We start from the raw sequence: 14,568 nt of genomic DNA, 5'->3' as shown, positions 1-14,568 counted from the left end.
ATGCGACTTATACATAATCATAACGAGTAGTGGTATTTTTTATTTGACTAATCAAGCAGTTTAATGATGAATAATTCGTCAATTAGTGCTTCTGGAATACCTTCTGACTGGATATATATTTCACATCCCCACTGGGAAAACTATGAAGCAATGAACATTCAAATTTATCGGGGTATGGCCGGTGTTGGATTTACTTTATTTATTATGTCGTTCTTTGGGAATATAGCTGTTATGATACTATTCCAAAGGTTAGTAACCCATCGTGTATTTAAACATACTAAACAGGCGTTGAGCTTTCCTATTGTTTAGTTGTAACCTTGATTTAGTGTCTTCTTAATCAAATAATAGTTTTGCCGCTTCAGTTTCATCAAGAAAACGTTCTAACTGCGAAATCATTGGAAAAATAAGTTGTTCAATGATAGGTTTCGTTTTATCCTTACCACGCGCGGGCTTTGAACATAAAGCACGTCAAACAGAACTCACATAAAACTAAGCAGATGTGCCACTGTCATACTTAAAGTCTCTGTAACGCTCAAAATCAACGAAAATTTCGTTAAGTATTTCGTAAAATAAAGTTAACACCTTAACAATCAGTGTTCCTTATAGCAATAGCCAAAATTTCAACGCTAGATGTGGTATGATTACATAGATTTTTGTAGATACAAAATGCTCGTTTTTATTTATTTGTGGCCACAATTAATTCCCGCGAATATATCTATTCATACGACACACGAACAGTGTTCATGTGTCGTATGAATAGATATGCAAAACAATAATAAAAACGAGCATTTTGTATCTACAAACATCTATTTTACCAGACCACATCAGGCGTTGAAATTTCGGCAATTGCCATAAGGAACACTGATTTTATTTTTAATTGGTTAAGTTTATTTTACGAACAATTGTACGAAATGTTCGTTGATTTTGAGTAGTAATGTTACTTTAAGTAAATGAATGAATGCTAAATTTTTATTGATAAACATTAAACAAAATTAAAAACGTAATAGCTTATAGTTTACTGCTGATGATTTATTGATAAACGATACAAATACTTCACCAATGAAATAATGTATATCCGTCCTGTTTCTTAAATGCTAGATTAAAAATATTACGCGTAAATGTAATCTTTTTAAGTAGTATATTCTATGGGATTAAATAATAAAATGCTTTAAAGGCCCATATATATAATATCTTTTTTTTCAAAGACTTATTTCGGCTCTCGAAACTCAGGTAACGTGTTAACTAACATTCAAAATCAGCTGTCGAACATCTATTCTAGCGGTTATTACACCTGCTTTAATCACTTAAAGGCTGACGCTGTTTGAAAACTTGAGTTATATTAATAAGAAATTTTTGTGTATATACAATTGTGTAAAACAGCATAACAGTCATTTCTTTACTATACAATACACAGTAAAAATTTATAATTTATATCATGGCATTCAACCTAGTAGGCGACGGGTAATACACAAAATAACGTTAAGTAAACTCTGATTATCCATCGCAAAAAGAGGTCAGGATATTTAAATGGAGGTGTTCGTGTATGCTTCTGTCCACAAACTCATCCTTAATTTTGTATGCGTTTGTTCGTCAAACATTTATTTAAAAAAAGATTTCCAAGTGCTTACGCGCATATTTTGAAGGGCTCTCTAACAACTTATTTGTATGAGGTTATAGACCATTATTAAAAATAAATACGAAAGCGTCTGTCTGCAGCTCTTTCATTTTTGTGCGATTTTTGTCGAACGAGCACATTTGCAAGTGCTTAAGCGCAAATGCCAATCTTTAATATTGCATTTTCTGTTTTACAATTAGAATTACCTATTCAACCAGCTGTGCGTAACTCATCTTATATTGCGCATGTGATTGATGCAGTATTACAGCTTATTATTTAAATGGTTCACGGTTGCTTTACTTTTAATTATCTATTTGATTTAAATTATAAATGCCTAACCCGTGTAATTACAGTTTGTATTTTTTATTTAATTGTAAATTCTTACAGTGATCTTTCGACATCAATTTTTACCGTTGCAAGGGATTCACTGTCTGTAACAGATTTGTGTTGCAACTGTGAAAGTTTTGAAATGTATTGATTTTTTTTTTATTTATAGTGACTTGTTTCACGAGGTTAATTCTTTATTTAAAGAGAGATTATACGTGTTTTATATGTATTCAATTGTTATATTTGAAATATGTTACCATAACACAAAATAGGCAGGAAAAAGTATACATTGAAGACGAATTTCATAAAATGCAGCAAAGACAAATTAGCGCCCCGAGCCGATTGTGACGAAGATATTTCGTACATATTTTCTTACAATAATCGTACAATAACCGAAGCATTTTTTATTAGGATCAGAGTTAGTGTTCGTGTGTCCTATGAATATATATCGTTGCAGGAATTTAAAATGAACCGTTAAACTAAATTTAGATTCACATCGTACATGCAGGATATACATGCTGGCGAATTCGACTGTACAAACATTTTCGATTTCAGAATTAAATTTCGCATTTTTCGACACATGTTCTTTTTAACTTTTATTTTAATTTATATTGAAATAAATATATAATAAGTGTTTTACACATTTTATGTAAATTCATAAATATTTGACAAAATCGTACAATCTCGCTTTTAAAATAAACACGCTTAGCTGCAAGTGTGCTTCTTATCATAAAAGGCAATGTATGTTTACTTCTTTTATATTGGTAATGTCTCCTAACATTCGATTAAATGATTTAATTAGCAAGCTCATGCTGTTTTAATATCCATCTTTTATGTTATGTTGGTGACGATTCTATTTGCAATACTGTTTCGGCACATTCGAGCAGTTGCCAATATTTAACCGACAAACTGTCAAACTGATCTTTGCTGTGCGAAACACAAGGATCCCTACAGAATTAATAAAGTACGGCTTATATGGAACGGTGGTTTTAAAGATCCTGAAATGTCTGCTATTCCTTATATCGATCACTAAAACAACAAAAGCTGATGTGTTTCTATATAAATGGTTTTAATCTGACTTGTGCGTATACCTCTGCCAAATAACTGTTTCATGTCAGTTTCTACTGTTTGAACATTTTCTATCCTATTAGTATGAACTCAGACCATTACCGACAACATTTCATTTTCCACTGTCTTAATATGTTTTCTTACCTTTAAAAATAGACCCAGTCCAATAACTGCAACATTGCATTTGACATTGTCTACGGATGTAGTCTAACTGTCGTGTATGAATTATGCAAAGAACTGCCATATTTCATGTTTCACTATCTACAGGTTAACTTTATCCTAATTATATGAACTCAGTCCTATGACTGCATTATTTTATTGTTTACTGTATACAGCTGTTTTCTATCTTTTTAGTATGAACTCAGTATAATTACTGCTACCTTTCAGTTTCAATTGTCTGCAGATATACTCCAACATTCATGAATTATATTTGGCTAATAACTGATAAATATCATTTTCCTCTACCTGTAAAGATAAACTCAGTTCAATAACTTCTGTTTTTTGGTTCCACTGTCTACAGATATACCCAAACATGTGTGTATAAACTCAGTCACCCTAAATGCTACATCCATGTTCCAAAGTCTATTGGCGAAGTCTTACGTTTTGTCACCCTAACTGCTGCATTTCAACTTCAACCGTCTAACATACTTATCTGTTTACCTAGAAACTTACTATATTATTACAGGTTCCGCAGTCTACGGACGTATTCCAATCTGTTTGTTCTCAACCTGACCATAGCGGATTTCATCATGGCAGTAGGAAACATTCCAATGTTAGTCATATCCAGTTTCTGGGGACACTGGGTGTTCGGCATCGCAGGTATGCTATAAATGTTGTGTCTATTCGGCTCTGTTTCATTATGCGACAAACCGAAGAAAACGGAATGTACTGTGCGCCTAACGAATTTTCGACCACTTTTTTAATTTAGTAATTGTTTTAATATATGTCAACGTGTACGCTGATTTGGCATTAAGATAATACTTTTATATATACACGATACAGCGGTCGAGCTTGCGTTTTATTTGAATGGAATATGGTTTTCAATATTACATTTGTCGTATGACCTTTAATGTTTGCTGCTGAAACATGTACATGTCTCACGTGGATGCTAATCATTTATAGTTGTTTTGCTTTTTCCGTTGGTCTGTGTGCGAACCTGTAATACCTCAAAAGTATACGTATTAAAAATCGAACATCAGGGAAACTCACTTTTAAAATAAATGAGAACGTATTATGGTGCCCATTTAAATATCGTACGATATTACAATCTACAGTTATATACATTAATTATTAGAAAGTCGTTTGATCGAAGTTCAAAACTGTTTAACAAAATACACCGTAATGATGAGGTAACAATTAATGTTGGTGTCGATTGCGCAATTTTACACGTGTATAAACGCCGACATAAAATTCTAATCTGTAATCTTCACTTTTTGTAGTGATATGTCGAGCATCAGTCGAAATGATCATTTGTATTTCAGAACACAAAATAACATATATTATATCTGTTCAAAGACACTTCAAATTATACACAAAATTGCAGAATGACTGCTTTCGATTCGTCAATGATCGCAAATGGTGACACAATCACACAAATGTCTATAGTTTTTCGAAATTTGCATTTTCTTTAAAAAAAAAAAACACTGTATTTTATAGGTGGCTTTTACCAAACTGACAAAGGCACCTCCCTCCGTTGAACAGCCAATTTAGTGTAACAGATAAACCCAGTGTAACAGATAAACCCAGTGCAGTGCGATCATGCCCCATGGGAATTGTTTGTTGTCAGATCGTAAATTAGCCTATTGTTGCTGACGAGAACAGGTGTGAACCTGTAAGCTTATCTCTGACAGCTTATCATTAGTGGTTTTCATAAGGCACAACAACACTAGATTGAAATATCACTTAACAATATTGTTTTTAATCATCTACAACAGGTTAACATTCAATTAAACATATCAATAAAATACATAAAAGAGCACATAGCGACATGTAGAAATTCAAAAAAAGCGTAAGTTTTCACAGGTAAAAAATGCAATGCTTAATTAGATATGTTAATATTGGCGTTTTGAAAATCGGTATGCAAGGTACTAATATTCACCAAATCTTACATAACCCGCACCCGCGCCGCGAAAGAGCTCGAGGCGCGAAAGAGTATACTTTACATAATATTTTTCTAGAAATAGTCCAATGCGTGCCACGTTAAAATCGCACAGCTCTCCTTAAAGGTCAAAGGGGCAGGTCAGCCAAAAGATGCATTCGCGAAGACCTCACAGTAGTCTTAAAGACATGTGTAGTAGTTTAAACTACTTGTTTATAGATCAAATCTAATCGTTGATCCATCTTGCGCAGCTGCTTGTGAAAATGCGTGGCATTACTTTTTGGAATGTTTAAAATTTGCACACATAAGAGGGGTAACCATAAGCAAATTGAACCATAACCATAATCTTATTTTTTGCTTTGTGGTGAACCTAGCATGTCTTTTGATTATAATGAAATGATGTTCAGAAAGGTACAGGCATTCATAGCAGACTCAAAAAGGTTTTAAATTCTGTATGTAACTGTCATTACCATACATACAATAGAAGATAACTATTCTCAATAACTGAATAATTATTTACTTAACTACTTTCATGTTTATTATTCTGTGTATATGTCATACTAACCGATTGTGTTGTTGAAACATAGATAATGTATTAAGCAATTTATGTTATAGAATTATCTGGGAGAGGATCAAAATAATGTTGCAAAAACTTGTAATCCAATCTCATGCATATTTGATGTAATGAATACGTTTAAACTATCATTCTAAAAGATGTAAATTGTTTCTAAGATCATTTTCACCAAATTGTGACAAGTTTTAAGTGGAAAAAAAAAATGCGGCAAAAACCGTTTTAGCCAACGGGAACCCATCATTTAAGTATATCATATATATATTTTTAAACACATATTAGTACCTTTAGTGCAACCTTCCATACATAAGGATCACGATGGAATTGTAAAGGCTATTTTCCACTTTTGTAATAACGAAGACTATCTGAGGTTTACAATATTTTCTTTCTTGATAATATTCCTAGGGTTTTGTTTTACTATCGTATAAAGGTGGACGGGGAATGTTCAATAGCACTCTTGAATGCTGTAGACGACGCTTTCAAAGAAGTGCTATCATTGACAGCTGGGCAGACATTGTAATGTAATCTTGTATATATGAGTGAGGAATCCTCAATAACAAAGCAGAACGCTATTGATGGTTGTTGCAACGTTATACTATTATTAACCCATTTATGCCTAGCGGCTAGAAAAAAGGCCTTGGCAAACAGCGTCGACCCAGATGAGACGTCGCATAATGCGGCGTCTCATCAGGGTCTGCGCTGTTTGCTTAAAGAAAATTCTGTAAGGAAGATTCTAAATATAGAAATAAATAAACTAGGCATCCCTAATTTTGGCAATAAATTGATCCAATTTGAAAGGATGGGAGAGACCACTAGGTAAAAATGGGTTAATACAGGTGCATACGTTGTTGTCGGGTCTGGTCTGAATGCGTTAATGAATTGACCGAGCGCTAACGGACCATTTGTCAAATTATGAGCTTTGCTTATAACTCAGAGTAAAGCGATTTCCTAATTCCATTTATATCCTTGAAGAAATCACAAACATCCACTGCCGTGTCACGTCAGAGTGCAAAAGAGCTCGGTATTTATGACATTAACTGATTTAAAATAAACATGTACATTCCTATATACAATGTCACAACACAGCCTTACCTATGTCCATCAGCAACTATACCTCCAAAAGATGACATCATACTTTCAAGTCAGTGAAAACTTAACTGCTACAATTCAGTCTTAATGAGAACAAAACATATGTTTCAATAAACAATTGAATAGCATTTTTCTGCATTTCATTGGTGTATGAACTGTACGGAAAATGAAGCCTACTTCGCATCGGCGTTTAGGCATAAATTTTTCACGACAGTTCATACACCGATGAAATGCAGAAAAATGCTATTCAATTCTTACAATTACAACACAAAATCATCTTAAAGCTGAAAAACTATCGTGGTAAGGGTCATAAAAGTCATTTTTAATCTAGCGAATGAATCTATTTTCGGTTTCATCTCCGTCAAACGAGTATATCGTTGCAGTTTTCGCATACGAAGTGGGTTTATCGAAAAATAAAAAAACCGGTCACGTGAACAAAATATCCAATCAGAATGCAGCATTCATATAAATGTGACAGAAGTTGTAATTATCAATTTATGAAAACGGTAACAATTCAACCTAATTAACATAGTTTTCTGGCAATCGAATGCTTGTTTGGATCCCCAAAACTATAAACTATGCACTTTTTTGTAATTATAAGAAGGTACTTTGATCAAAGTATATAAGGCGTGACATGCTCGAGAAGTGGTTGTCAAAGCCTTCAAAATTACCAAAATCGTGAAGCTTCCTGGGTGGGGGCTTCGCCCGTCTCGACCACCTAAACGATAAACTATTGATTTTTTGGCATTATACGAAGGTACTTTGATGAAAGTTTATAAGGCGTGACATGCTCAAGAAGTGGTTGTCAAAGCATTCAAAATCATTAAAATCGTGGAGCTTCCGGGGGGCTTCGCCACCCTGGACCCCCAAAACTATAAACTATTCACTTTTTTAGCATTATGAGAAATAACTTAGATGAAAGTATATAAGGCGTGATATGCTCAAAAAGTGGTTGTCAAAGCCTTCAAAATCACTAAAATCGTGGAGCTTCCGGGGGGCTTCGCCCCCTGGACCCCCAAAACTATCAACTATGCTCTTTTTTGGCATTATAAGAAAGTATTTTGATGAAAGTATATAAGGCGTGACATGCTCGAGAAGTGGTTGTCAACGCCTTCAAAATCATTTAAATCGTGAAGCTTCCGGGGGGCGGCTTCGCCCCCTGGACCCCCTAAACGACAAACTATGCACTTGTTTGGCATTATAAGAAGGTACTTTGATGAAAGTATAAGGCGTGACATTCTCGAGAAGTGGTTGTCAAAGCCTTCGAAATCATTAAAATCGTGAATCTTACGGTGGGCGTCGCCCCCTGGACCCCGTAGCAGAGCTTTGCCCTGCACCCGCCAGGAGCCCTACCGGCCCCCTTGATTCCCAGCAAATCTTTCAATATCCCGCCCCCCCCCCCCTAACCAGATATCCTGGATCCGCCCCTGAAATATATACAGTGTGTTTTATCTTTGTGAACAATCGAGATGAATGGAATGTTGATATTATTTATGTAATGCGCACATGAATGCGTTACTTTCTCCATTGTATTTGCAGGTTGCAGAGCATATGCATTCATTGGCTCTACGGCAAGTTTTGTTTCCATCAACACGTTGGCGGTAATTTCAGTGGACAGGTGCCGTGTAATCGTATGGACAATACCGCGAAATAACAGAATGACTAGACGAACCTTCATACTTATCATCGTCTCGATATGGACGTATGCGATACTGTGGGCTTCGGGACCGCTTTTTGGATTCGGAAAGTACATTCTGGAAGGGACGAACAATTCGTGTACGTTTGATTTTTTGACACGCAGCGGCGCAGTCCGCGGCCATGTCGTTAGTATATTCACAGCACATTTTATCATTCCAATCGGCATTGTTGCCGTTTCTTTTTTCTTGATATTCCGAGCTATTTCGAAGTACAAACATGAATTGCGAGAAGCAACGAAGGTTTATGGAGAAATCGAGTTGCCACTGCATATGAGGAAAAACGACATCTGGAATTCTCATGAGGCAAAAATTTCTAAGGTTACATTAACCGTAATTTTAGTTTTCTGCGTGTCATGGATGCCTTACGCTATAGTTGCATTAATAGGAGAATTCGGCGACCAATCAAAATTAACGAGACTAGCAGCGGGAATCCCGTGTCTTCTTGCTAAATGTTCTACAATTGTGAACCCTATAGTCTACGTCTTACTCCATCCAAAGTTTAGGTCTAGGATAGTGAACTTCGGAGCCTGCGACAAATCACTAGAATTCAGGCGACAGGAACAATATAGACGAATGACTGTTTCCTCTCGGACACCGCAAAGAACGTCATCGGTCTGAGATCAAAATTTGTTCAATAAATGTAGATCCTGAAAAGAGAATTATGAAAAAATATAAAAGGTATAAGGTTATATTTTGTTCATCAGAAACACTAATGCATGTATTTTCAGCGATGATCATGAAAATTGTGTTGTTGATATAATTGATCGAAGTACATGTTTAGTTAAATGTAGTTGATGTATTTGATCGAAGTACATGTTGAGTTTAATGTTGTCAAAAACATCAAATTTACATAATAATGTATAAATACACATTATCATTATCAACTTCTGACACATTTATTATAAATAGTAAAGAGTTGTTTCATAATAATGGTACGGAATTTCTTAAAGACATTTTCGAAGTGACAGATGACAATTCCTACGAGATTTTACTATTTAGTTATAAGTGTATAAATAAATTACTCAGCTGTGTCATGCAAGTGATTTTCAATCATCAATAGGTATCCGAACAAGTATGCAGGCTTTTTTGTGGGTTATTTTTCGTTGAGCAATCGCCAATGGACAAAAAGCAATTTGAAAAATGCTATTTGCAATAAGAATATGCAATTTTCGAAACAATTGTTCATGTTGTCCAGGTGGCATTAAGTTAGTGACATATGGATTTTAGATATTGGTATTGAGACAAAGTCAACAAAGAAAATAATTATATCATCCATCAAATGTTTAATGCGCCACTCATACATGCCACTGACGGTGAGCCAATATAGACGTGCATAGCACTGAGCATATCGCCTGTAACGTGATCTATGAACACAAATGGCTCACGACACGAAACGCGATGTGTGGTGAAAAGAAATAATACTATGCTCTCACAATTTCATTGATGAAACAAGCAGCGACAATTTATACCCAATCAATGTTAATGTGTTTGATCTTATGTTCAGTTCCCACGACTTGTCGCGAGTAAACGATGAGCTACGATTATCATATAGTGGTGTTTCTCTGAGATTTACTATAATCCTGAAGAATACTAGTAAAGTCTTATGAATTGACCACTATGCATAAATTAGCTGTGTTTTAATGCTCCAAATCGTAGGCGCTCGATCTCAATGACAATGTTGTTTTCTTAATTTATTGATTTACACTTCAACACCGTTATTTCGAAGTCGTCGGGACCGTTAAAAAAACTTCGGATTAACGATAATTCGAAATAAACATTATACAGAATACTTCTTTGATTATGTTAAAGTAAAACGTTGTGGAATTCGCATTGTTCGGTTACACGCTCGCTTAAAAACGTAAACAAGTCAAGTTTATTTTTCTCTAATTTCAGAACATATAAAATATGACAGAACAGAACAGACAGTTTATTAAGACTTATACAAATGTACATCGTCTAAATACATGAAATATAATTCACAATATTGTCATGTGTCTATAACAACGTATGGGTTATAACAAAATGTAATCTTACAATTTGAAACAAAGTATAATTAAAGTATATAAAATATAACGAATAGCACAAATTATCAGACATACATACATATGAATACATTTTCGGAAATGAATAAACATTTTTTTTTAAATAATGCGCGATGTCTCTCTGAACACCAGCGTTCGCGCAGACGACAAAGATGTAATTATCGGCTTTTGACGCGCCACGACAAAGGTGTGAAATTACGATCAGTATTTTGCAGTTTTGACTTCGGATTAAAAATTGATAATTAGGTGCAAATTATATTGTTGGGACCGACAGAATCACTTCGAATAAACGATTTCCTCGGTTTAACGAAGTTCGGATTAACAATAAAATTTTACATTAAACAAAGAAGAACCAAAATCGGGACCCGAAAAATACTTCGAAATAACGGTGACTTCGGATTATCGGTGTTCGAAATAACGGTGTTGAAGTGTATTTATTTTTTAGTTACCCGTTGTTTATTATAATGCATACACATACTAAATTAATAAAAATCTTCCGACGAAACGTCTTCTTAAAAAAAGATAGTTCGAATATGTATGTATAGATATTGACAAGGTTAATCACTCGCCATATTCTAAAGCAACGGAAACAGCACGAGATGGTTGTATAGTTAAAATCTCTAAAATGCATGCGGTGTAGCTCACATGAATAGCAATTGCAAAAACCGAAGTGATAACAATCGCATCCTATAAAACAGCAGCTGCAACGGACGAATTGATAACAATCAGCTGGAGCTGAACCAATAGTAAGCATTGTTATCGACGGATTCGACGTATCATTTGGTTTAAACCTATTTATTTTAGCTTTTTGCATAGAAAGCTTTTGGCTCTGTAGAGTTTCCTGGAAAAATAACCAGTGCTTGGTGTCTATGGATGAGATCTAAAGAAAGCTCCCACAATTGGGATCGAACCCCAATCATGTGTCGTATCATTTGTTAATATTATTGCGCTGATAATAAGTCGATCAACTAGTTGCCGGGTAAAACAGCAATTGTAACGATATTATTGGTTCATAAAACCACTCTAGCCAAGTTATAAATGTGTTTAAATTTCCTTTCTATGCGCATGTTCGGACGTGTTGATAGCCTAAACGTGGGTATTATCTAAACATGAAACACCGGTACGCGTTTAAATTCAACGCATTTTCCTACGCGTTTTCATAACCACATATTTTGACCTCAATTTGTTTTAATTCTAAATATGTGTTGTATCAAAACACGTTAAGGAATGTTAAAATACAAATGCGTTTCGATTTCAAGTGAATTCCTAATCGAATATTGCTCTCAATTTTAGCACCTTATACCGTTCTTGTATTTAAAATGTCTAGAAAACATTAACATTATAAACGCACAAGACATTAACATGTTAAAGGAAACATGTTTAGCTTAGGAGGTTTCGGTCCTCCTTATAAAATTCGAAATGAACACAAGTATAAACCACGTGCATGATGGCTTGCTCTTTTTCACCACACTCAGAACTGTATCAGAAAATGTATCCGACAAGAGCTTCACATATTTGGCGGTCTTGGCAGGATCAGATATCCACGTGCAGTTTTCAATAAAATAATATTCGTTAGACAAATAATCTAAATAACACACATAATGAATGTATGCTTCTGGCAATTTATAATGTTTTATTCTGCAAAAACACAGATTGTTCTAAAACATGTATGCCCGAATCCTCAACCTTAAATGATCAGATAACGATTTATATCCTTAAAAATCATTTATTATCCGGAAATTAAAATCAACACATTTTAATTAAACTGGATGATCATTTTTATTTGTAAAAAAACATGCCAATACCATGACAAAAATATTTAATGGTTGAATGCACTTACTGTTGACGGAACACAATCATTTTACCCATAAAATGAATTTTTATGTAATAGTCTGTAACCAAAGTTAAAATAAATCCTCTGGTATAACGATAATAAATTATCAGGCCCATACGCAGGCCAGGGGCCCTAAGACCTCCCCCCCCCCCCACCACCACCACCTGGCTGTCGAGTTAGATTTTTTTTAGTAATGTGCCTATTTCATTTGTTTCTATCATGAAAGGGCCCACAGTACACTTTCACTCAATACAAAAGAGGAGATGTGTTTTATTGTCCCTGATAAACAATTAGAGGATAAGCACTAATTTACTCGCTATTAGAGATAAGCCTCTTGGCAATGTTTTCTTATCGCCTTGTACACATATTTCTTATCGGGAGGCGGAAAACTACAACGGGCGAGGCATGGTATGGTATTGCGCAAGGGGGGGTTAGAGGGTTAAGGTTAGGGTTTGGGTTAGTGTTAGGGGTCGGGTTAGGGTTTGGGTTAGCCTAAACCCAACCCGTACCCTAACCCGACCCCTAATCCTAACCCTTACCCTAACCCTTTTTTGGGGTTATCACCCCTGACCATGCCTCGCCCGTTGTAGTTTTCCGCCTCCCTTTCTTATCAGTCAATTGCCCCGTGTGATGCTTAATGCTTCATCTATCGATGGTTCATGTAACACGTCTTCTGATTGGCCAAGGAAAGAGAAACAGCGAATGGTAGCAAATGATACAGGAGGTCGAAGGTCTGAAAATTGCTGAGTTTAATAATTTGTTAAAAAAAAACAACAAGTTATGTTGGAAGCAATTAGTGATATGGTGATACGGATAATTGGCATTAATATGAACTGGAAAGTTCCTTAGTCTTAGTCAAAGGCCCAATATTTCGCCAATAATCAATTGACCGGAACGAAAGTCATGCTTCATCCGTAAGTCATGTAGGTAGACCCACACACCAAAATATAAGGCCAATATCTTCAAGCGTTTCGAAAAAAGGTTTCCAAAATAAAATGCCGGACGGACGGTGCGATATGCCATCTTTCCGTGGGCATAATAATCAGCTCAAATTCAGAAAGAGTTCGAAAAAAAACACGTCAGAATAAAAACGGTTTTTAAAGAGAAACATTTGAGTTCAAGGTCCATAGCTTCGCCAAATATCAGTGGTACGGAACGAATTTCACACTTTATCTGAGGGTCATGAAGGTAGACTCACATACCACAAATCAGCTCAATATATTTAATAGTTCCGTCAAAACTTACGGAAACAGTTATTCTAGAAACAATTTCAAGGTCCAATCTTATGTCGCAGTTGAAGACGATTTTGATTGATTATCTGTGTTGAGAAGAAGGATTGCGGTACTTGTACACATTGAAACTTCCACTCGCACTTGTCAATACAACCTTTCCGCGTTGGAAATGGTATAAACTCGATTCCTCTAACCTATCTTTCTGAATACTGACTGTGCGAGTAACATAAACCCTATTTACACCGTTTTACCATATTTCATTTCTGCTGTTGTTTTTTTTCAACCAAAATTAATGAAACTCCTTGAAAAAATAGAATTAGGCCTTCGGCTTGTCTGGAAAATGGCGGAAGGTCGTTAGCATCCGGCGCGCCCGATTAATCGATTGCTGATTAGTCGATGGATATTAAGTTGAGAATCTGATTGACAGTTGGCGATATGTCAATTCAATTCGGCGCGCGCCCAACGTAAGAAATACAAATACATATTCATATTAAAGCATACGAGTGTAGTTTCTTTGAAGAGTTCGGACGCGTTAAAAATACGTGTTTAGTAAAAGAACACGTCCATACGGAATACCATTAAGGCCATTGTGTTTACACATTAAAATTCAGAGGGCGACGATGCGATAGTACGATGGCGACAATGCGATAGTACGATGACGACAGTGCGACAATACGATAGCGACAGTCCGATAGTACGATGGCGACAACGCGATAATACGATGACGACAGTACGATAACGCGAAAGTACGATGGCGACAATGCGATAATACGATTACGACAGTGCGACAATACGATAGCGACAGTGCGATAGAACGATGGCGACAATGCAATAAAATGGCTGGTTTTCTTAAGGACTAATAACCAACTTTAATAAATTTATATTATTCTTTAAACACCACTTCCGGGAAAATGTAGTTTCATTAACGTTTAACTGAATTCTCAAATTAACACAGCGATATAATTTCCAAAAATTGTTATCGGAAATGCATTATT

At 35.4% G+C, this 14,568-nt stretch overlaps 1 protein-coding gene across 1 annotated transcript in view; it reads left to right on the top strand.

Annotated features, from left to right (window-relative positions):
• LOC127869827 (rhodopsin, GQ-coupled-like) overlaps positions 1–9,452 on the top strand; it is a 49,338-nt gene extending 39,886 nt beyond the window's left edge. Inside the window, exons 4-5 of the mRNA XM_052412486.1 lie at positions 3,696–3,829; positions 8,308–9,452. Of these exons, the coding sequence (XP_052268446.1) occupies positions 3,696–3,829; positions 8,308–9,083 (910 nt within the window). The 3' untranslated portion in view covers positions 9,084–9,452. The remainder of the gene's footprint in view (positions 1–3,695; positions 3,830–8,307) is intronic.
• Positions 9,453–14,568: the final 5,116 nt, after the last annotated feature.

This window comes from Dreissena polymorpha, chromosome 2 (genome assembly GCF_020536995.1).
Source record: "Dreissena polymorpha isolate Duluth1 chromosome 2, UMN_Dpol_1.0, whole genome shotgun sequence".
In the NCBI taxonomy this organism is placed as follows: Eukaryota; Metazoa; Mollusca; class Bivalvia; order Myida; family Dreissenidae; genus Dreissena; species Dreissena polymorpha.
Note: the sequence above shows the minus strand (reverse complement) of the source record. Positions and strands in the feature narration are given on the sequence as shown.